Source organism: Xenopus laevis, chromosome 6S (assembly GCF_017654675.1).
Source record: "Xenopus laevis strain J_2021 chromosome 6S, Xenopus_laevis_v10.1, whole genome shotgun sequence".
Lineage (NCBI taxonomy): Eukaryota > Metazoa > Chordata > Amphibia > Anura > Pipidae > Xenopus > Xenopus laevis.
Window position 1 is genome coordinate 64,504,480 of NC_054382.1, and position 23,438 is coordinate 64,527,917.

Below are 23,438 nucleotides of genomic sequence, written 5' to 3' on the forward strand. Positions count from 1 at the left end.
AAATCTGTTGCTTTGGACGAGCTGTGGACGAGACCCTCTATCCATCTATCCCCTACTTGCCTACTTTCTTTTATTAGGCAAATGTTTATTTTGGGGTTACTTGCCCATTAAAATTATGGTCTCTCCATAAGTAAGAGACCCTAATGTATGAAGAACCCTGATGAAATTTTCATTTAAACTGAGTTTCAGTAACATGTAACATGCAACACAGAGCACCAGTTAATCTTTTCCAAAGAACAGTTCCAAAGAACAGCTGGCACAGTTCTGTTGAAGCCTGGAGATTATACTGTTATCCTGAAGACAAATTGCTATTTTAAATAGCAAGAAAGAGAACTATAACAGTGATTCTCAACTATTTGCTCCCCCTTGTGACTGCTGTGTCTGCTTCCTCTACAGTTATGCTACTAACAAAGAATAGGCATATTACATTTAATATCTGACACCTTAGGTAATATTTTTTGTTGTACAAATCATATTTAGTATAATAATGTAACTCTCAGGCTTTAAATTAATTGTAAATAATCAACTGTTGTTTTGGTCTCCAACGAGTGGTTTTAAAATTGTCTTACTGCTTGCAGTTATTGGCCACTGATTTAGAGGTTGTTTTACTGAATTCAGTTCATACAGATCAGTTGTGAGAGGACGAAACGTGACAGACATCTAAAAAGTGGCGAACCTCATCCATCTGGCAGAGAAAATGCAATCCCACACTCTTTTTTTAGACACCCAAAAGATGTTTTTGGTTTTACTCTTTTTTTCTTTTCGTATAACCCCTCACTTTTGCTCTACATTTTGCTGTTCTTTAACTTACTATTGATTTAAGTTTGAAATAAGAAAAAAGTGCAAAAAAAATAAAAATAAACTGGCCATTGTGCAAACAGCAGAAGGCCTCTGTGCTCCATTTCAGAGTGTAGAAACCTGTAGATTGTGCTTTTATCCAAATTAACCAGATTTTTAAAAATGATTTTTATCCATAATAATAATACAGTGCCTTGTATGTGATCCAAACTATGTTTTAATTAATCCTTATTGGAGACAAACCCAGCTAATTTGGTTTATTTAATGTTTAAATGATTTTAAGTAGACTTACGGTATGGAGATCTAAATTACATAAAGATCTGTTATCTGGAAAACCCCAAGTCCTGAGCATTCTGGATAACTGATACCATACCTGTATTGTGATTTTAAATTTAAAAAAAATCATACTTAAAATATATCAAATATATCAAATATATAAGCAGAATAAAAATTTACGTTTGGATTTAAAAATGACATACAAATTAAGGGGCTGATTCACTAAATTCGAGTGAAGGATTCGAAGTAAAAAAACTTCGAATTTCGAAGGTTTTTTTGGGCTACTTCGACCATCGAATGGGCTACTTCGACCTTCGACTACGACTTCGAATCGAATTCGAACTAAACTAAATTCGAATCGGATTCGAACTAAAAATCGTTCGACTATTCGAGCATTCAATAGTCGAAGTACTGTCTCTTTAAAAAAACAATACAAAAAGAAGAAAAAAGATTAACCCTTAAAGTTGCACCACCCCATCTTAACATCCGATGACTCGAGGAACAAATTGGTTAAAACTTAACTTTTAATAAATAAATTAAGAAACGTAAGTCCAGAAGAGCATTTAAAATACAGTTAGGAACAGGGAGACAAGGAACCCAGATCCATTTAGGCAAAAAATACACAGTATGGGGTGAATATTGGGATATCGATTGGTGACCAACCGACCTGCCAGACTTGGCATATAAATGCCCGTGAGTTTCGTCTGATCTAGATTAGTGAGCCATATGGTAAATTCAACCTTATATAAGAGCATCCAAACCTTGATTGAACTGCCACCCCTTCACCCTCAGGCGCACCCTCCCATTTCCATGGAGTAGAAATATATATACCAAACACCCCAAATTAAATCAGGCAGTACGTATGCAAATATTGCCAACCTTGGCATACGGGTGCTGGTAGGTAGCAGAGCTCGATAAATAAGTCGTGTATTAGGCTAAAGACTTCCAAAGATCGCTTTGGAGTTTGATGCACCACCCCTTCACCCTCAAGCACACCCTCCCATTGCCATGGTGAGCAACCTAAGTAGTTATATTAATTGTGGTTCGCAAAGAAGTCCAAATTCTATCCCAATAATAGAGGTTCCGTCGATAACCCACCCCTTCACCCTCAGAGCTTCCCACCCATTAATGCCGTGGAGCAAGAGCCTAAAAAATTTTTGTTTGATTCGGTCCCCCTGCCTAACTAAGCTAAAATGCGCCTGACGCGCGTTTCACCCGCATATCGCAGGCTTTGTCAAGGTTGGCAATATTTGCATACGTACTGTCTGATTTAATTTGGGGTGTTTGGTATATATATTTCTACTCCATGGAAATGGGAGGGTGCGCCTGAGGGTGAAGGGGTGGCAGTTCAATCAAGGTTTGGATGCTCTTATATAAGGTTGAATTTACCATATGGCTCACTAATCTAGATCAGACGAAACTCACGGGCATTTATATGCCAAGTCTGGCAGGTCGGTTGGTCACCAATCGATATCCCAATATTCACCCCATTCTGTGTATTTTTTGCCTAAATGGATCTGGGTTCCTTGTCTCCCTGTTCCTAACCATATTTTAAATGCTCTTCTGGACTTACGTTTCTTAATTTATTTATTAAAAGTTAAGTTTTAACCAATTTGTTCCTCGAGTCATCGGATGTTAAGATGGGGTGGTGCAACTTTAAGGGTTAATCTTTTTTCTTCTTTTTGTATTGCTATTTATCCTTATAACCCTGCACACCATCTATCTGTCTCGCTTAAATTTAGGGGTGGTGCTCCCTTATTCAGGCCTGTTTACTCTTTAAAAAAAACTTCGACCCCCTAGTTCGGCAGATAAAAGCTACCGAAGTCAATGTTAGCCTATGGGGAAGGTCCCCATAGGCTTGCCTAAGTTTTTTTGATCGTTCGATTCGAAGGATTTAATCGTTCGATCGAAGGAATAATCCTTCGATCGTTCGATCGAATTTTCTGCGCTAAATCCTTCGACTTCGATATTCGAAGTCGAAGGATTTCAATTCCTAGTCGAATATCGAGGGTTAATTAACCCTCGATATTCGACCCATAGTGAATCAGCCCCTAAATGTTATCCTGTAGAACAAGGGTCCCCAACCTTTTCTTTTAACCTGGAAGCCACCTTCAATTCAATGTTTCTGGGTGGTGAAAAATTTCTGGGTGGTGCAAATAAGGGTTATGATTGGCTATTGGCAGCCCCTATGTGGACTGGCAGCCTACAGGAAGCTCTGTTTGGCAATACACCTGGTTTCTATGCAACCAAAACTTGCATCCAAACCATTTATTAAAAATAAGCACCTGCTTTGACGCCATTGGGAGCAACATCCAAGGGGTTAGAGAGCAACATGTTGCTCATAAGACACTGGTTTGGGATCACTGCTGTAGAATAAAGTAATTAATTTCAGTACTGTGCATTTGATATAAAATATACCAGTAGCCACATATTGTAAAAAATACATTTTAATCAGAAAACTGCATTTTAGTAGAACAGTTGTAAAAAAGAATTAAGTTAAAAAAAGTTTGAATTTATATTTAAATTATTTAAAAGTGCTTTGGGCTAATTTCACCAACATTCCAAAATACCATCCACAAATGGAGAACATCTGTTATCCTCTTTCTAGCAGAGTGATCATATTCTTTATACAGAAGTTACTCTCATTACAACTTCACCAGAATGAGTGTCCTCAGGGGAGTCTTCCTGTGGAGGCCTCATCTGATTAAACAAATGGAGTAGTACATAACCACACTGCAGTCGGGGAGAGCTTAATTGCGTAGGATGGACTAAGGTCCTTGATCTGAATGCAGTCAGTGGCAACCACAATGGCCTACTTGTTGAAGGCACAGCAGTACAGCTTTCTTCTATATCTGTAGCTTTATCATAATTCAAAACATCCCAGTCCAGATTTACAGCTCGCCATCTTTTGAAAACGTTATACACAGCGGCTCCTTCATGGACTATTAAACCTGAAAAAAATGAAACAATTTGATAAGTGCTAGCAGAATTTTAATAACCCTGCCCATATTAATATACATATTTATAGTATATATATATAGAATATATATAGAAAACACACTAGAATGCAGCTCATCCCTTTTTATTGGGTACACCTAGGTGTGGCTTGTAATAAATACTACACAACTTAACCCCAGCACTCCAATATACAGCCCCCAGGGAAAACTTATTTTTGCACAAATTAAAGGGAACATTTTGTAAAAATAGGCACTTTTAGTTACAAAGTTTGTACAAAGTATGCATAAGCTGACGTGCTCCGTCAAGGCAGTGTACAGGCGTCAGTAAGTGAAAAAGGAGAATATTATGTTTACCAACAGTTCCCTAAGCTTAGCCCCCTGCTCTCCTGATGATCTGTCTGACTACTTTACTGAGCTGGCTGACTACTTTGTATCAGCAGCCACCTCTCCCCAGCTGCATCCTCCAAACCCCACAATTCGTTGCAAACGTGATTTCAATAAGAAATAGAATATCACAGTGCAACGTTTGTGGGTTATGTAGTTCCTGCATGCTGTCTGTAAGCTGTGGAGAAGTTTTTACAATTTGTTTAGTCCCTCCTTCCCTGCCAGGATTTCAACTGATGCAGAAAGAGAAGAACTGTTAACCAGCTGGATTTCAGCATAGAAAATGGCATTTATTCATACTTTTTGAAGAACTATGATGGGTATATTAGGGGTTTCTGTGTAATGTGGGCCTCTTTATCAAATTTTGGTTTGGAAGCTGGAGTTCCACTTTAAGGCATAACCTGAAAAAATGACCACAGTGATTTTCAGCAAAATGGGCTAAACGGCTTTTGTGCCTGATTCTTTACCTGCTGAAAACAATCATTTTAATTTTGATTTTAATTTTCCATCAGTTTACACAATTACCTTTGTTTGTGGTCCCTCCAATATATAATGCATAATGCAATTTACCTGGTTTTACATTTTCTTACCATTACACCATTTTTTTCTGGTCCCCTGAAAAACGTAAAATGCAGGTTCAATTGGTCAATTTGATTTATCATGTGTGATGTCAGTTTGCTGCTTATCTGATGTACCTGTTTATACACAACTACAGAGTGAACCCAACACATCTCTCTTTATTAGTATAAAAAAAACATGACTGTAATAAAACACAAGTCTGAATTCACAAGTAGAAACAGGCAAGACATTATAGAATCAACAAGCAAACGTGTTTATGTCTTAAACCTGCGAGCAACAAACACATAAAAGAAAACTTTTATGTGTAAGAGCGCAAAGAGGAAGAGAAACACTATCAATGCAAAGAAACACTGAACCATAAAGTTTGGCAACACCTGCATTATGGACAGAACACAGGATCAGATTCCATGTCAATGCAATAGCTGCTTTGTTTTTTATTTTTAATGGCAAAAGTTATTAGGGGGTGAACAATTTGTAGACCTCACTTGCAATCTAGTCCTCATGGTAAGTGTGCCCTTCCTCTTTCTACAATCTGCAATTTCATTTTTCTTCCTGTAGATATTACATTTTTTATAGATAGTAATAAAACATATTGAGTTTTCCTAGGAAAATGCATGCCAGAGGGGAAATTAAACTTGAACAACATAATATTTGATATTGAATTCTCTTTTACTTTCCTTTAGAAAAAACATGGTTAATAGGGTTATTTGAATAAAATATGTATGTACCAGTCCTTGCTACATATGTGCTTGGTGAGTGCTGGTGTTGCAAAGATTCTGCTGACAACTAGGGAATTCTGGATTATTTCAGGAAACAACAAATGTAAAATATTCTTTTTCAGTGATTTAATGACTTTCAGCAATTTGGTGTTCCTGCCTTTTTGCTCAGTAAATAGTAGTTGTAATCCTAAAAATGTCATACACTACTCAATGTGGCTGAAATACCAATAAATGTCATATTGTTTTCTTCATTTATAGTGAGTATTGAATACAGCCATGCAAGCTAACACAGCTACAATGTATTGAGTAATGAAAATCTCACGTAAAAACATTACAAAGAGAAGAGAGCTGGTGACTTAAAGGGGACCATCACCCAAAAAAATATTCCAAATTTCATGATAGTCAAGCAAAATTATCTTTAATTACACTGTATAATTAATTATGGAAATTCATAATTTTAGCAAGCAGGCAGGAGCCATTTTGTGGACACTGTTATTAAAGGGGTGGTTCACCTTTAAGGTAACTTTTATTATGTAATGGAACATCCAATAATAAGCAACTTTTCAATTGGTTTTCATTATTTATTTATTTTTAGTTTTATAGTTATTTGCCTTTTTCTTCTGACTCTTTGCAGCTTTCAAATGGGCATCGCTGACTCCCTTTTAAAAAACAAAAGCTCTGTAAAGCTACAAATGTATTGTTATTGTTACTTTTGATTTCTGATCCTTCTATTCAGACCCTCTCCTATTCATATTCCAGTCTCTTTTTCAAATCAATGCATGGCTGCTAGGGTAATTTGGACCCTAGTTACCAGATTGGTTAAGATGCAAATTGAAGAGCTGCTGAATAAAAAGCTAAATAACTCAAAAACCACAAATAATAAAAAAATAAATCCAACTGCAAATTGTCTCAGAATATCACTCTCTACATCATACAAAATTTAACAACCCCTTTAAGGCAAGCCTTGCATCATCTCAGAATCTTGTTTGTGCAGAATGGGGGACCTGATGCCCATCCCCATGTACTGGGGGAATGTGGGGAGAGCAGTGACATCTAGAAAGTGCTGAATGGAAAGTGAAAGTAATTGCTTGCCCTGCCTCTATGTCTAAGGTATAGAGGAGGGGCAGCCAATATTTGATTGACTGCTGAAATATTTAACAGCTATGAATGCTTTAATAAAAAAAAAAGAATTTGGATTTCATGTTTAATTAGAAAATGACTTTTATTATACAGGTTTTTGTGTGTGGGTGACAGGTCCACTTTAACCAGTCAATATACTTAAACTTAAACGTAAAAGAGTAGAAACTAATAAATATTTGATTGCATATACCTAATATTTTTAAAGGAGAAGGAAAACTATGGAGGCATTTTATTGCCAATAGATTAGCTGCAATAGTGCAAGCTAGAATGCTATATTTATTCTGTATAATGTTTTACCATACCTGAGTAAAAAGCTCTAGAAAATCTCTCTTTGTTTAGAATAGGAGCTGCAGTATTAACATGGTGTGACATCACTTCCTGCCTGAGTCTCTCCCTGCTCTGGGCTCAGATTACAGTAGAAAAGGGAGGGGAGGGGGAAGAGGAACAAACTGAGCATGCTCTTGCCCAGGGCAATGAGGTTTAAGCTGAAGGCAGGAAGTCTGATACAGAAGCCCATGAGTACACAATAGAAGGAAAGAAATGCAGTGTTTCTTTTGACAGGGGACTCAGAGCAGCACCACTTTGGGGGTTTACTGGTATATTTAGATGGACCTTTCTGATAAGGCTTACTTAGTTTTAACCTTTCCTTCTCCTTTAAAGAGCTTGCAATATATTGATGAACATATAAGTGCACAGCCCCTTACATAATTCATAATGTTAACTTAAGGTGCCCATTAGTCCAATTTCCAATGGACAAGTCCCAATTTCAGGACCTTGGTCCCTCAGGAGAACAGTCTCCCCCCACTGATTGTGTCATAAAACCTCAGTGTAATGTGTTTTGCAGGAAGTAGATGAGATATTTTGGTTCTAAAGCATATTTTCTGCAATAAAATGAATTATATGTTACAGCTAGAAAATAAAATGAGAGCAATTTCTCTTTCTGGAGAACTATGCACAAAACTATTTTAATTTTCAAGATGAGAAAAACAATTCTATCCATGACCATGAGTTGATGTGGTTTAAATGGGAAGTGGTAAAAAATGGATTTTACTGTAAAATGTATCTTGACCCATAAATAAAATGAAAAAAAGATAACCCTCAAGATCTGAGATTCCATCCCTTATGCCTATTTTGGAGAGGAATCATAATAATTTATCAGTTGTTGATGGACTATTCTCTTCCTAAAAGTGGTCAACCCAACAAGAAGTGACAAGGAATTCCTGTCGCCGCCTCATCTGCTGATGCATTGTGACTTGCCAACATGTCTGCTGACCAGAAAATTGTGAGGTATGGATGAAAATGGCCAAATAATCTCATGACATCTGGACATATATGGACCCAATATATACTCTCCCCACTCTTGGAAAACAAAGGATTTTACTGTAAAATGTATCTTGACCCATAAATAAAATGAAACAAAAATAACCCTCAAGATCTGAGATTCCATCCCTTTTGCCTATTTTGGAGAGGAATCATAATAATATATCAGTTGTTGATGAACTATTCTCTTCCTAAAAGTGGTCAACCCAACAAGAAGTGACAAGGAATTCCTGTCGCCGCCTAATCTGCTGATGCATTGTGACTTGCCAACATGTCTGCTGACCAGAAAGTTGTGAGGTATGGATGAAAATGGCCAAATAATCTCATGACATCTGGACATATATAGACCCAATATATACTCTCCCCACTCTTGGAAAACAAAGGAAATAAAGCCAAAACATTTTGGAAATATACAGGCCTACTGATCTATGGATAGGGTTATGTTATTGATGCTCCAGAAGTCACAAAAAAGATTACTTTAATTATACATACTGTACATGCTGTACTATGTATAAAATATAATTCTCAACTTTAAAGGGGACCGTCACCCAAAAAAATTATTCAAAATCCTATTTTATCACATTAGTCAAGCAAAATGAACTTTAATTACACTGTTTAAATGATTTGAATCTTGTTTCCTTCAGTCTGGGAATTCAAAATGATAGCAAGCAGGCAGCAGCCATTTTGTGGACACTGTTTTTAAGGAAAGCCTTGCATCAGCTCAGAATCTTGTTTGTGCACCAGAATGGGGGACCCAATGTCCATCCCCATGCCCTGGCTACACAATTAAATGGTAAAGAGAATGGGGGAATGTGTGGAGAGCAGTGACATGTAGAAAGTGCTGAATGGAAAGTGAAAGTAATTGTCTGCCTTGCCTCTATGCCCATGGCATAGAGGAGGGGCAGACAATATTTGATTGACATCTGAGATTTTTAAATGCGCTTACACAGCTATGCATGCTTTAATAAAAAATAAAAATTGGATTTCATGTTTAATTTGAAAAGGGACTTCTGTCTGGGTGACAGGTCCACTTTAATATGTTATGTAATGCAAATGCACTAGTTTTAGGGACATAGTAGTTATTAAACATAACAGACATATCTGGGCATGGCAATGACCCTTGAGGAACAATGCATATATTGCCAAATAGAATATTTTAAAAAAAGGTCTGCTTTTTTTCAACTCAAGCATACAAACCTTCCCGCCCCCCCAAGTCCTAACAACTGATTACCAGGGCCACGGGTAATATTAATGCCCTGCTGCTGTACAGTATACAAAGACTTCTTTGACATTTAAGTCAAATTTACATATTTCAATTGAGTTGAAAGCTTACCTATGCAAACAAGATCCATGAAGCCATACATGCCGTAGCAAATCTGAAAAAGGATATCTTTCCTTTGCCATATTGCTTGCGGGCTAAATGCTGACCACAGAAGCCATGTAACACTTGATATGAGGAAAAGAGTTCCAAGGATCACAGCAATCATTTGAACTTTTTCAACCAGAGTTACAGTTATCCATTGCCACTGAAAAAGAAGAGAGAGTTACTCATAATAAAAAATAACTGCAGTGTAGTACAGTACAAAAATATAGAAATAAAAAAAATACAAATATAACATATAATTTTATTACATTAGATATAGCCAGAGCAAGTTGTTTTCATACCAAAGACTAGACCAGTGTATAGCCATAACACAGAAACTGACCATTACATAGAAATATTCTGTAAGCATTGCTGATAAAATGAGTAATCTGACCATGCATTGTTCTGGTCTTGGTGATCTATTACCTTAAGTTCTGAGGCCATAAATACCAGAACTTCAAGTGGGCACAAAATCCAGAGGGGAATATTAAGAGCTTGCAGGATCAACACCAGCTGTATACCATGGGTACTTTACAAATCCAAAGAAATGTTATGTTTTTTAAGGTTGTGTATTGACATTTCAGTACAGTAAGTAAAGCAAATCAAATAGATCAAGAACAAGATCATCAAAGCCATAACAATTTCCACTTGCACATGTAACCTTAAAGGGGAACTATGGCAAAAATGAAAATATTTATAAGCTTCCTCATACTGAAGTAAGAAACTTTGTAAATACAAAATGGGATTAAATGGGAACTATTGCGAAAATGAAAATTGAATATAATAAATCAATTAAATATTCTGCATTGTTTCAGAAATAATCATGTTTATCTTCATTATTCCTTTCTCAGCATCTGTTTCTCTTCATTCTCTCTTCATGCAGCAGTTGGGTGTCATATCCATTGACAGATCCAATATATCTTATAGGGGGGCTTCCTTTCCTAGCTTATGTATTAGAGCTCACTCAAATAACTGATTCCAGTACGAACAAAATCTAACAAAATAACTGCCTTTTGCATAAATTCTGCTTGTGGACAGACAGGATTTCTGGTAATTTTAATAGAGTGAGCTCTAATACCTCTTCTAGGCAAAAGGAGCCCTCTATAAGATATATTGGATCATTCATCTGACACCCAACTCCTGAATGAAGACAGAATGAGGAGACACATGCTGAGAGAGGAAAAGTGAAGATAAACGTGATTATTTGAGAAACAATGCAGAATATTTAATTGATTGATTATATTCAATTTTCATTTTCGCAATAGTTCCGATTTAAAATCTCCTAATGCTGTAACCTGATTAGATTTGCTGCCTCTTTAAAAAAGAGAAGAACCAGGAAACATTTTTAAGCAACCAACAGGTGCAGAAGTGCAACTAAAGAGCCATGGGCCCTGCTGTATATATTGAGGGCATTTGAATCTGACTATAAAAATGTTCTACTTTTTCATGCAGATAAAGCCTCCTATACACCCACAAAAGGAAGCGACAGGGGCAGCCTCAGTATACGCTCCCTATCTGTTCCAGCAGTGCAGATGCAGAACTCACAGTGCCCCAGCATATGCTGAAGCACACATTCCCCTGTGACTTATCCTTATGTATGCAGTCTTTGTTCAGAGGGGGCCTCAGCATACACTCTTCCATTATTTTCTCTGCCAGTAATTTAACAATTCAATGCTGGAGTCCTTTTTGCCTTGCATTTCCACATTAAAAATTTTGGCTTGGTGAAACCATATTGTTTATGCTGGTGCTGTATATTCAACAATTTCTTTTCACGTAAAGATTTCAACTTAAATCTACCCAGTGGTGGTTACAGTTTGGATTGAGGTAGGTATGATTTATCCCTGCACCCCGCTGTGGCTGAAACCCAGGGTCCCACACCATCTCCAGCACTTAAATACATTTTAATGTGCAGCCAAATTTTTGCGGGGTACAGTTTGGCAGCAAAGTTTGTGGATTTGGCAGCAGCAAATGTTTTCATAAATCCACACTAGAATTTAGATTATTAACACACTAATGAAAATGTTACTGTGAATTAGCCCTCCAACAAAAAAGATGAGGACAGTAATCAGCCCCTGTAGAAATATTAGAGGGCAAGATTGAGCAAACTTGTTATTAAAACGTTTTTTGTCCATTTGATTAATTTTGTTCAAGCTTTACTATGTGCAGGACTGAATATCAGTTATATCACATATGTTGGTCAATATGTTGGCTGAATATATGTAAATATATATATATATATATATATATATATATATATCAATCAGGGAAATGCCCTTTTAATTAAAACTGGCTACTTGAAAACACAGAAAAAATTTGTAGCCTTCTATGAAGCTGATAGGTGCTAAGCCTGGCTTATTATTTCAACAAGGGATTGTGTCACATATGGCAGCACAGCAAAGTTTGTGGATTTGGCAGCAGCAAATGTTTTCATAAATCCACACTAGAATTTAACCGAAAATGTCATCTGCTGCACCAAGAAAGAAACTGCAGCTGTAATTATTATGCCTCCACAGTCCTCCCCCTGTTCCTCAAGGTTCTGTCCTCGCTCTATGTTTGGAAGAAACAAGGAAGTCTATTTTTTCAGTTTTTCAAATGTGTTTAATACTATACTCCGTACAATACTGGTTTTAAAAAAAATCAAAGAAGACATATTACTTTTTTTAATCAGAGAAGCTTGTATAATCAGAGATTCAATTTATCTGCTAGACAGATTATTAACACACTAATGAAAATGTTACTGTGAATTAGCCCTCCAACAAAAAAGATGAGGACAGTAATCAGCCCCTGTAGAAATATTAGAGGGCAAGATTGAGCAAACTTGTTATTAAAACTTTTTTTGTCCATTTGATTAATTTTGTTCAAGCTTTACTATGTGCAGGACTGAATATCAGCTATATCACATATGTTGGTCAATATGTTGGCTGAATATATGTAAATATAAACAAAGTACTTTTAAACAAAGTAGTGCAATGGAGTTCAAGGGCGCCATCTTTGATGCTAAATTTTAGCTTATTGGCATCACTGAGCATGCACAGCTCCAACTGCACATGCTCACTGTTGATCGTCACTTACAGGAGAAACTCGAGTGCCGCAAGACGGTGCCTTTGAAGTCTATTGTGCAGTTAAAAAATATTTTACTTTCTTGTTTGTGTGAAGAAAAGCCACAAGATGTTTGGATTCGTATTTGATTCGGCTGAATAGAGTATGGCACACACAGGGATCATGGGTGGGGCAGAGTATGGCACACACAGGGAGCATAGGGAAGGCAGAGTATGATACACACAGGGAGCATAGAGCAAGCAGAGTATGGCACCCACAGGGAGCACAGTGCAAGTATGGCAAACACAAGGAACTCTGGACTCTAAGATGGACAGTTCATACTGTGCTACATAAAGACACAACGCTGGTTTGTCTGAAGTGTGAACAGGTGAACAATGCACTTTCAGTCTGGGTCTCAGGTGCAGTACAGGGCTTTCGGGGTGTGAACAATAAGGGTCAGGGCACACAGGCAGATTCGGGGAGATTAGTCGCCCCTCGAAAAATTTCCTCTTCTTTGGGGCGACTAATTCCCCCGAACTGCCTCATCTGCCTTCCCAGCGGCTAAAATGTAAATTGCCGGTGGGATGGCACTCGGCGTGATTCATTTTCCGAAGTCGTCCGAAGTTTCCTCGTGAAACCACAATTCTAAGCAACTTTGCAATATACATTATTTACAAATTTTCTAGGGTTTTTAAGTTACTTGCATATGTATTGCTATCGAAAGCAGTGTTTGTCCCTTTCTATTTTCTGCCGAGGTGGCTCTAGCTTTTGAAACAATGTAACATAAGCCAATGGATTTACAGACCTGTCTTGCTGGAGGAGACTGGCCATGGACATGTCCTTTAATAGAAGTATTTACAACAGGGTTTGCTCTTACCTGGCATGGTTTCTTCATTCTGATTGCTATGACTTGGTATCTATAGCAGCAAAGTTCACAGGTCCATGAGCCTCTTTCACTAATCCATTTTAAAAGGCAGAGCTGATGTGTGTGCCTCACTGATCCATCACATCGACATGGATTTAGCAATTCACCCTGGATAGACCAAGCATAATACTATAATATGAACAAATAATTTGTGTTAAAAAAACATTCTTAAAGCTTCACAAAAAGCCTTTTTGTCATTTTAACATTTTGATAGGGTCCATAAATGTAACTAAAATACACTAAAATACAAATGTCCTAAAAAATGCACAAGTTGAGCATATGCTCTACATTTCACATACAGTTTTACTGATTGGCACTCATTTTGACACCTTATTGATTGATCTCACACAGACCAAGGTATTATGGCCACTCATTAATAGAATGCACACAGGTATCTTGGTAAAGGCAGCAATAATAAGCATATTCCATATCCAGGTACTTGGGAATTTATACACTACCTGTAAGCTATGAGACGTCCCGTTTTCTGTGCTGAATCACAGATGTGGGGTTGATTTTTACTGGAATGACTACGTTTTAAAGCTTTAACAAAGTTCAGGCACGGACATTTTCTTGCTAATTTATCTCTTTGGAGATGAATATTTATATTACAGTATTTATGCTGAAGGTTTTCTGCTCTTTATTGCAGCAAACATTGATCTGTTGTTCTACCAGTTCACTTGCAGAGTAGCTGTTTTCAGAGTTTAAATAATGTATTTTTATGGCCTGAACCCAAGGGTCCAACATAGGCAAGGTTTTTGTAAATAAAGATATCATGCTTTCTAGAAATTATACAGAATTGTCCACAGTAGACCAGCTGCCAATATCACCCCATCCCATTGTAGGGGGGGGGCAACAATAATATTATAAGAACAGGCAAATTAGCTGATGAAGCAATGGAAAATAATTATGCATTAATCAAAATATACAAATATACTAAAATGTTCCAGTATATTAGTGTATTTATCATCATTAAGCTTAACAGCAGTAATCTTTGCCACTCTGTATTCTGCAACTGATTAGTAATATTGCAGAAGCTTCCTAGATACCTGGTGTGGTATCAGCACCCAGGGACTATAAAAATAGACCTACGTTGGGCAATGAGTTTTAGGTAAAGGTCACTTTAAATATTTGAAATTCACTTCGCATTTGATGACGTCACACATCAGCACCGGGCATCCCTGCAGGGAGCGCATCAGGCACCCCTGCCACACCACTGGACCACCAGGTACCCTTACATTTGGGTCTTTACGTGGCTTTGGCTCCGTTCCTGGCTCCGGTTCTTCAGCGCTTCAGGGTTCAGCTTGCGCGCTTTCAAACGGGACCCAGCTAATTCAGAAAGTCGGGCCCCCTTTAGGACGAAGTAGGTGGAGGACTGAAGTGGGATTGTGTGGGCGAAGAGGCAGAATTTGGAACAGGACTGGAGTGGGATGGTGCAGCAGAAGAGGCAAAAGCAGGAACAGAGTAAAGCAGGATGGAGTGGACGTAGAGACAGGACAGGAATGGGACGTTGCCGACAAAGATCCAATGTTTGAAAAGCAAATTATGAGCTGCAGGCACAAATTGCATTTAAAAAGTTTTGGGATAAACCATAGTTAACATGGGTGGGTTCCTGCTTCAAGGAGGTTATCTCTTTCTATGACAGAGACCTGCTGCAATGGAGTGTGGGAGGATAAGTAATTGATTTGGAGGTTTCTCAGTAAGGCCCCATCAGCCCAAGAGTTATGTTTCGTATATAAATGGTAGTTTTAGTACAGTACCCTCTTAAGTTAAGTTATAGAAACATTTAATATTTTATCAAGAATTGTCATTTTAGATAGGCATCCTTTTCACAGGGGAGTGCAGGTGAGCTCTGAACTAAAAGGAAAAACATTCAGAACTTGATATCAAAAGTCAATTGACTCTGGATAGCATCTGATTAAATTCTGCCAACTGAAATATTTTATTGTTTTCAAGCAGCATTGGTCTAGTGTTACAACTCCTATCTGGTATCTGATTGCTGGAGAAGTTTAGAAATTTCACTTTAAACTTTAGAGGTTTTCACAGACGCAGAATGAGTGATAAACTTAAGCACAAGGTGTATATCATCATGAAATGACCTATAAGTGATAGAGGAACAATGCCATGATATAAATGCCACATTAAAAGTCCAGAAACAACCAAAAACCTTTCTTTGAATACTTTTAAAATATTAATCCTCTTAATTGTAGAGGCTTATTTATTAGAGGTCGAATTTTAGTTGTTTTAGAGGTTTTTGAAAGCATGACTAAACTCACGGGCTCATTTATATTAAAAATTTGCACATTGCAGAATGATTCGCACAGTAAATATATTTGCCCTTTATTAAGTTAAATAAGAGAGGTGAATAAGAGCAAATAGAATTACAAGGTTTTTTTCCCACTGAGAATGTGCAATAGAGATTTTTAAATTGGGAATATTGCAAATTGTGCATATTTTTACACCAGGACTTAGGTGGTGGAAAAAATATTCACAAAATAGTTTCGCAAATTGCGAATTTAAATTGCTGTCAATACTATTTTCTCGCACAAAAAACTCACACACAGGCCACAGTCACGCAAACATCCATCTCATTTGTGAGCATATGGAAAGATGGACACAGCAGTGAAATATTTTAGCTTTAAGGAAAACAGGAAATTGTTTATACATACCGTAATTTCTGTTTCCTGGTCACTTCCATGACAGCATTCACCAATGGGTTAATTCCCCTGCTGGCCAGCGGACAGGACCTCCCACCAATAGTTCAAAGTTCTCCTTCCTCCCTTACCCTCTTGTCTTAGTATAAAGCTGTCCCCATACAGGGTGGGAAACTCCCCGGTGAATGCTGTCATGGAAGTGACCAGGAAACAGAAATTACGGTATGTATAAACAATTTCCTGTTTTCCCATAGTCACCCATGCCAGCATTGACCAATGGGAAATCCCCAAGCTTAAAATAGAGGGCGGGAAACAATATGCGTTTAACAGAAATTTTTTAATCATCAGAAAAAACTACAGATTGCAACACTTTTCTCCCAAATTTAGCTTCTTGAGAGGACAACACGTCCAATCTGTAATGCTTCACAAAAGTATTAAAGGACGACCATCTTGCTGATTTGCAGATGTTCTCTGGCGACCCCCTGGCTTGTGCCGCCCAGGAACTGGCCAATGCCCTGGTAGAGTGAGCCTTCAACCCTTTAGGAACACTCCTTCCTGCCACATTGTACGCTTTTGCTATAGCTGCCACAATCCAGGAACTAATTGTTCTCTTTGTTGGCGCTTGTCCTTTCCTTGCTCCATTAGGAACTATGAATAATCGTTCAGATTTCCTCCACAGTTCTGTTCTTTTCAAATAAATTTTTATAGCTCTCACCAAATCTAGTGTGTGCCACACTGATTCTTGCGTAGACTGTGGATCTGGAAAGAAAGAAGGTAAGATAACTTATCCATATGGAATTTCGAAATTACTTTTGGCAGAAACCCGAAAGCAGGTTTTAACACCACCTTGTCTTCGAAAATGACTGTGTGTGGTTCAGATGCAGCCAAAGCTGATAACTCTCCTACTCTGCAAGCCGAAGTCACTGCCACTAAGAGTACCACTTTCAATGTCATGTTCCATAACGATGTTTCCTCCAGTGGTTCGAATGGAGACTCAGTGAGAACCTTTAATACCAGGGGCAAATCCCATGGTGGTCGACAATCCCTTCTCATTGGTCTTACTCTCATCAAAGCATTGAAGAATCTCTTAACCAAAGGATCTTCTGCCCATGTTTTTCCAGTTAGAGCTGAAATTGCCGACACCTGGCCTTTCAATGTATTATAATGTAATTTCCTCTCATATCCAGAGAACAGAAATTCTAACACAACTGTTGATGATGGAGACAAAGGATCTTTCTCTTTTCCCACAACAAATGCTACAAATTTCTCCCATACTTTGTAATACTGTTGAGAAGTGCTATTTTTTCTTGACTTCAGCAACAAGTCTATGACTTCATCCTTTAGCGAGAGGCGTTCTAATCTCTCCCTCTCAACCGCCAGGCCATCAAAGACAGATGATTGTACTCCTGAAACTGTATGGAATCCTGCGACAGCCAGCCTGGAAATTTCTGAATTGCTATCGGCCTTCCTATGGCTAGCTTCTGGAGCAGAGGGAACCACGGCCTCCTGGGCCAGAAGGGTATTATCGCGATGGCCTCCGCCATGTCCAATTTTATTTTCTTCAATACCCTCCAAATTAAAGGAAATGGAGGAAAGACATAAATTAAATCTTCTGACCAACTCTGACTTAGGCCATCTACTGCCTCTGCATCCCTGCAGGGGAACCTTGAGAAGAACCGAAGACATTTTCTGTTCTGTAGGGTTGCCATCACATCTATGTCCGGATGTCCCCAATTTCTTACAATTTCTTCGAAAATGTCTATGTGTAAACTCCACTCTCCCGGATCTATTACTGACCGGCTGAGGAAGTCCGCTTTCCAATTTTCTTTTCCTGGAAGGTGAATGGCGGTTAACCCTTCCAGCCACTCTTCTGCCCACTGAAACAGTGGCTTTACTTCTTCCAATAGCATTGTACTCCTGGTGCCCCCTTGCTTCACAATATAAGCGACTGCCGTAGTATTGTCTGTCCTTATTTTCACTTGTTTGTCTTTCAGCAGGTGAGAGAAGAACAGAAGAGCCTTTCTTATTGCTCTTAATTCGAGAATATTTGAGGACACATTTTCTGCCCTCCAAGTGCCTTGTATAAATGTTTCGCCTATGTGGGCTCCCCACCCCACATTTGAAGCATCGGTGGTCACTACCACCCACTGTGGATGTTCTAGAGGCATTCCTCTTGATAGATTTTCCTGCTTGCACCACCAGGACAGAGTTTCTTTGACCTCTAGTGGTACCACCACTCTTTCTTGCAAATGTAAGTGAGGCTGCTTTACCTTTCTTAGAAGAAAAACCTGCAAGGGCCTTAAATGCCACCTTGCCCACCTCACTATTTGAATTGTCGCCGCCATAGATCCTATTACCTTCAGGCAATGTTGCACGGAGACTGTCTTCTTCCTCTTGAATTTCATTATTAGTTCGCTCACCTTGCGCTGTCTGTCTAGAGGTAGGCTGACGGTGTTCTGTTCCGTCTGGAAGAGGGCTCCCAAGTATTGAAGAGAATGAGTGGGAAGCAAGTTGCTCTTTTCTTGATTCACTACCCATCCATGGTTCAGCAAAAACTCTTTTACCTTGGTAGTATGAACTTCGTCCTCTGTTCTTGAACCTGCCACTACCAGAATATCGTCCAAATAATGGTACACTGATACTCCCTCTTTTCTTAATTCTGCAATGAGTGTCACTAGAACTTTCGTGAACACTCTTGGAGACTGTGCTAGGCCAAAAGGTAGACATCTGAATTGCACATGCATGTCTTCTAATGCGAACCTTAGATATCTTCTGTGCACCTCTGCAATTGGTACATGAAAGTAAGCATCTTTCAAATCTATACTCGTTAGCCAATCTCCCCCTGAGACGGCTTGCATGATGGACGTTAATGATTCCATTTTGAATTTTTTTGCTTGTAGAAATTTGTTCAGTTTTCTCATGTCCAAAACTGGTCTTAACGCTCCCGAAGCTTTCTTTACCAGGAACAGTTTTGAGTAAAACCCTGTGCCTCTTTCTAGAGGAGGGACAGTTTCTATTGCCCCTGACTCGAACAGTTGGTTCAAATAATCTTGAGCCAGCTTCCTGTCCAATTCTGTCGCCCTGACGACGGATTGTATGAAAAAAAAATTTCTGGGTACGGATTTGAACTCCAGTAGAAACCCTGACTGTACCACTTTCTGTACCCATACGTCCTGAATAGTCGTGGCCCAGACATGAGAGAATTCGGCTAGCCTGCCAGGTCTCTTTGATGTCCCTCTGGAACTTGGCCGACCTGCTCTCCAGGAAGACTGCCTGGAATACTCTTTCCCGGGCTTATGCTATCTAGAAGCCCTAAAAGATTTATCTTTCGGCTTGTTATAGCTCAACTCATAGCGGGGTTTCTTGGCTTGGTTTTCTTGAGGTAAAAATACACTTTTACCTCCCGACACCTTTTTAATGATAGCATCAAGTTTTTCCCCGAATAGCATCTCTCCCTCAAAAGGTAACTGACACAGGTTTACTTTCGATGCCGTATCTGCTGCCCAAGATTTTAGCCATAGTGCCCTCCTGGCTGCTACGGATAGAGCCATAGATCTAGCTGAAAAATGCACCAAATCTATTGAGGCTTCCGAAATAAACTCCGTTGCCATTCTGCAGTCTGCTAACATCTCCAGCAGCTTAGGTCTTTTTACATTCGATGATATAGCTTCTCCTAGCTCAGACAGCCACACCTTCAAGGCTCTAGATACAGATGTTAAAGCCACCGCTGGCTTACAGGCTGCTCCCGCTGATCCAAAGGCTTTTCTTAGATTAAATTCTATATTCTTCTCCATTGGTTCTTTAAAGACCGTCGCATCATCTACTGGTAAGGTAGTCTTTTTAGCCAACCTAACCACAGCCGCATCGACCTTTGGTGGAGACTCCCAAGCCTTTGAGTCCTGCTCATCAAAGGGATATTTTTTTCCGAACTTCCCTGCTGTCTGGGCTCTTTTCTCTGTCTTTTTCCACTCCGTCTGAATAATTTCTTTAATAGACGAGTGTACCGGAAAACACACAGATCTCTTTTTCGAAGAGGGAAATAATTTATCCGCTGCAGATACTCTCGCCGATTCTGTAGGAAAAGTTAGGGTTTGCCTAACTGCCTTAATTAATGGATCAATTACTGCCAAATCGAAAGAGGACTCTTCCTCTGACTCAATTTCTCCCTCTTCCGAACCTGCTTGAGACAGCACATCTGAGTCATCTGACAAATCTCCTTCTGCAATATCAGACAAAGGCTCCCCTTGTCTTCCATGATAGTGTCTCGGCCTCTTCTTAGAACTCGATACCTCCTGAAATCCTTGTATGACCACCTGTTTACTTACTGAGGCCAAGGATTCTGCAAATAATTGATTTTCCTGTAATAATAAAGAGGTTCCAGGCTCCTGTTGTTTTTCTGCAGAGGCTATTGATTTTTCTGGAGACTTGTCTTTTTTAGCGTCTGCGGCAGGAAGGCTGCATAAAAAACATAAGATTGTTATTACTTGAGCCCCCCTGCTTGCCATAGTCTCTCTCTCATCCACCTCACCTTTTCCCCTTGGGGTGAGAGGCCTTTCCCATCATACCAGGTTCCATTGGTGAACTAATAAGAGAGCAGATAACGAAATCAGCTTAATCTTCTTGTATATAACACAAGGAATCTACAGCTGATCATTTACACACACCATACCTGCACCGATGCCTTGAATGCTCAGGATTCTGAGAAGCAAATGGCACCCACAGGAAGTGCTTGCTGTTTAAATCATGGGGCAGCACTCTGTATATTACAATACTATTTGCCTGTCTGCCCCGTGCTATAATCTAGGCTCACGCGGGTCAAAACGCCGCCTCAGGCAAGAAGCCGCTCTTCCGGTCGTTTCTAGCGCTCCTTCACGAAGACGCTAATGCCCTCAACCAAGATGGCCGTCCGGACACTTCCTCTGCTGACGTCACATCCGCCGCATGTCTCTAGTGCTTACTGCGCACACCCGGCTTACCGCTCCTCCGTGCAGGCTTTTTCCCCAGCGTTTCTGGCACTCACCTAACCCGCTATGCGGGAGGATCCGCCAAGAGCCACCGTGTCGCTGCCATGCTGCCCAGAACTCCCTGACCCGCAACACGGGAGGAGAGCCCTGATTCCGTAAGTTATCCCCTGCTGACCCCTACAAGGGGAGCTTCTAGGCCTTACAGCGCTTTTCTTCTTCCTCCTATTGGTATCTCGTTTTAATCTAAAATAGATCCTTCCCTGGCCCGGACAGGACAAAAAACACAAGAGGGTAAGGGAGGAAGGAGAACTTTGAACTATTGGTGGGAGGTCCTGTCCGCTGGCCAGCAGGGGAATTAACCCATTGGTGAATGCTGGCATGGGTGACTATGGGAAAAAGCATTGGCAATACAACCATTTACTAATAAATATATGCTGCACAAACTTTATAAATAACCCCCACAATCTCTAAAACCACTACTGTAATTGAATTTATTAAAAGATCTGAATATAAAAAAGTAAAAGGAAAAAAGTAATGAACGGTGCAATCTGAATACCTCTAAATATCTTTAGTTTTTCAGATATTTTCAACCAAAATAAAAACGAATGAAAACCTCTAAAAGTCTGAACTGATTTAAAGCGGCTTAATCAGATCAGTGCAGCTTCCATTGTTTTCTATAGCACCTCTACAGCTTTTACTTGGTGTTTGTGGTTTTTACGAAAAAATAAAAAAATCTAGAATTTTTAGAAATATAGGAGAACCACAAATGTTTTCAGGATTCATGGAAGCGAAATTTGATTGTTAGTGAATGGGTCCCTAAGGATGAAGACACCCAGAGCTACTAGTGGCAGCTACGTATCACGACTACAAAATAGACAATAGTGATCAAGGCTGCCATCAGAAATAACGGGCCCCATACGACAAAAATTTTTGGGCAGACACAGGCCCGCCCTAGACCCCACACTACAATAAAAAAGCCACACAATCATAGATACTAAAAACCATTGGTGTCCAGGGTCCCTCCTACAAGTTAAAAAAAGAATTGGTAGTCAGGGGCCCCCCATAAAAGTTAAAAAACTTTACTGGTGCCCAGGTCAACCCTACAAGTTACAAAATCTATTGGTGGCCAGCTCCCCCCCCCCCCTTAGAAGTTAAAAATACAATCAAGGACCCCATAGAAAAAAAACATTGCTGGCCAAAAACCCCTCATACAAGTTAAAAAAAACAGTGGTCATGGGCCCCATAGAATATTTTAAATAAACAGTGGTGGCCAGGGGCCTATAGAATATTAAAATACATTGATGGCCAGGGGTTTAATAAAATTTAAAAAAAAACACTCATTGGTGTTTAGTGGAACTTAGGTTCTTCCTTGTCTTTGGCGATGACAGCTTCTTCTGTTTCCTTCAGCTCTTTTTGTGGCTTGGTGTAACATAGGGTGTCCCAAAACCCAGCTCACGCTTCCGCCTATAGCTGCTGCCTTTCGCATCGGGAGGAGTCCTCCGCTACTTGGATGCTGCCAGGTCTTATAGTGAGAGAAGCAAGTGGAAAGTTCTGGGCAGGCAAGGGAACCAAACGTGTACTAGAAGGACGGGAACAGGTAGCATAGCCAGTAGAGCCGGGTCGGTACCAATGTAGTGCAGTACAAAATCAGAAGGCAAGAGGGTAGTCGAGATCACAGACAGGAACAAACACACCAGTAGCGCAGTACAGAATCGTGATCCAAGAGAGTAGTCAAAGAAAAGGAAAAGGTCAGGACAGGCAGCAAACTAGGAATGGTCAGGGACAGGCGTGATTATGAACAGGAAAAACAAACTAGAAATAGCACCCAGGAACTATAAAAACAGACTAACGTTGGGCAATGAGTTGTAGGTAAAGGCCACTTTAAATATTTGAAATTCAGGACAGGAATGGGACGTTGCAGACAAAGAGGATGGGACTGGATGAGAGACAGGTCAGGAATGGAAGAGACTAATACTCAAGCAGCAGGATGGCTGGGCTTATATAGGACAAGATCAGCCATGATTGGCTGACCTCAACAAACCAATAAGGGGGGTAAAATAGTTAAACCAGGGACCCAGGTCAAAAGTGAAAGAACATTTGCTTTCATTGCCCGGTGGTTAGGGAGTGCGGCCAGCAACCAGGAAGCTATCAGATCAAACCCCCATTCCATGGCTATTATTAGCAGCTAATTGTTGTGGCTACCAAATACTCTGCTACAGTCAATTGCCTCTGCTAAAAAAGCACATAGTGTTTTAGCAAACCCAATAATCACTACTTTCTATTTTGTAACCACTACTAGTAGCTCTGTGTATCTCCACTCTTC

General features: G+C 39.5%; 1 protein-coding gene across 1 annotated transcript in view; it reads right to left on the minus strand.

The window, feature by feature from the left end:
* Window positions 1-3,509: 3,509 nt before the first annotated feature.
* Window positions 3,510-23,438, minus strand: part of LOC121395084 (E3 ubiquitin-protein ligase MARCHF11-like) — a 33,839-nt gene continuing 13,910 nt past the window's right edge. The window contains exons 2-4 of the mRNA XM_041567642.1: window positions 13,453-13,608; window positions 9,507-9,699; window positions 3,510-4,025 (exon numbers count right to left, since the gene is read on the minus strand). Of these exons, the coding sequence (XP_041423576.1) occupies window positions 3,700-4,025; window positions 9,507-9,699; window positions 13,453-13,608 (675 nt within the window). The 3' untranslated portion in view covers window positions 3,510-3,699. The remainder of the gene's footprint in view (window positions 4,026-9,506; window positions 9,700-13,452; window positions 13,609-23,438) is intronic.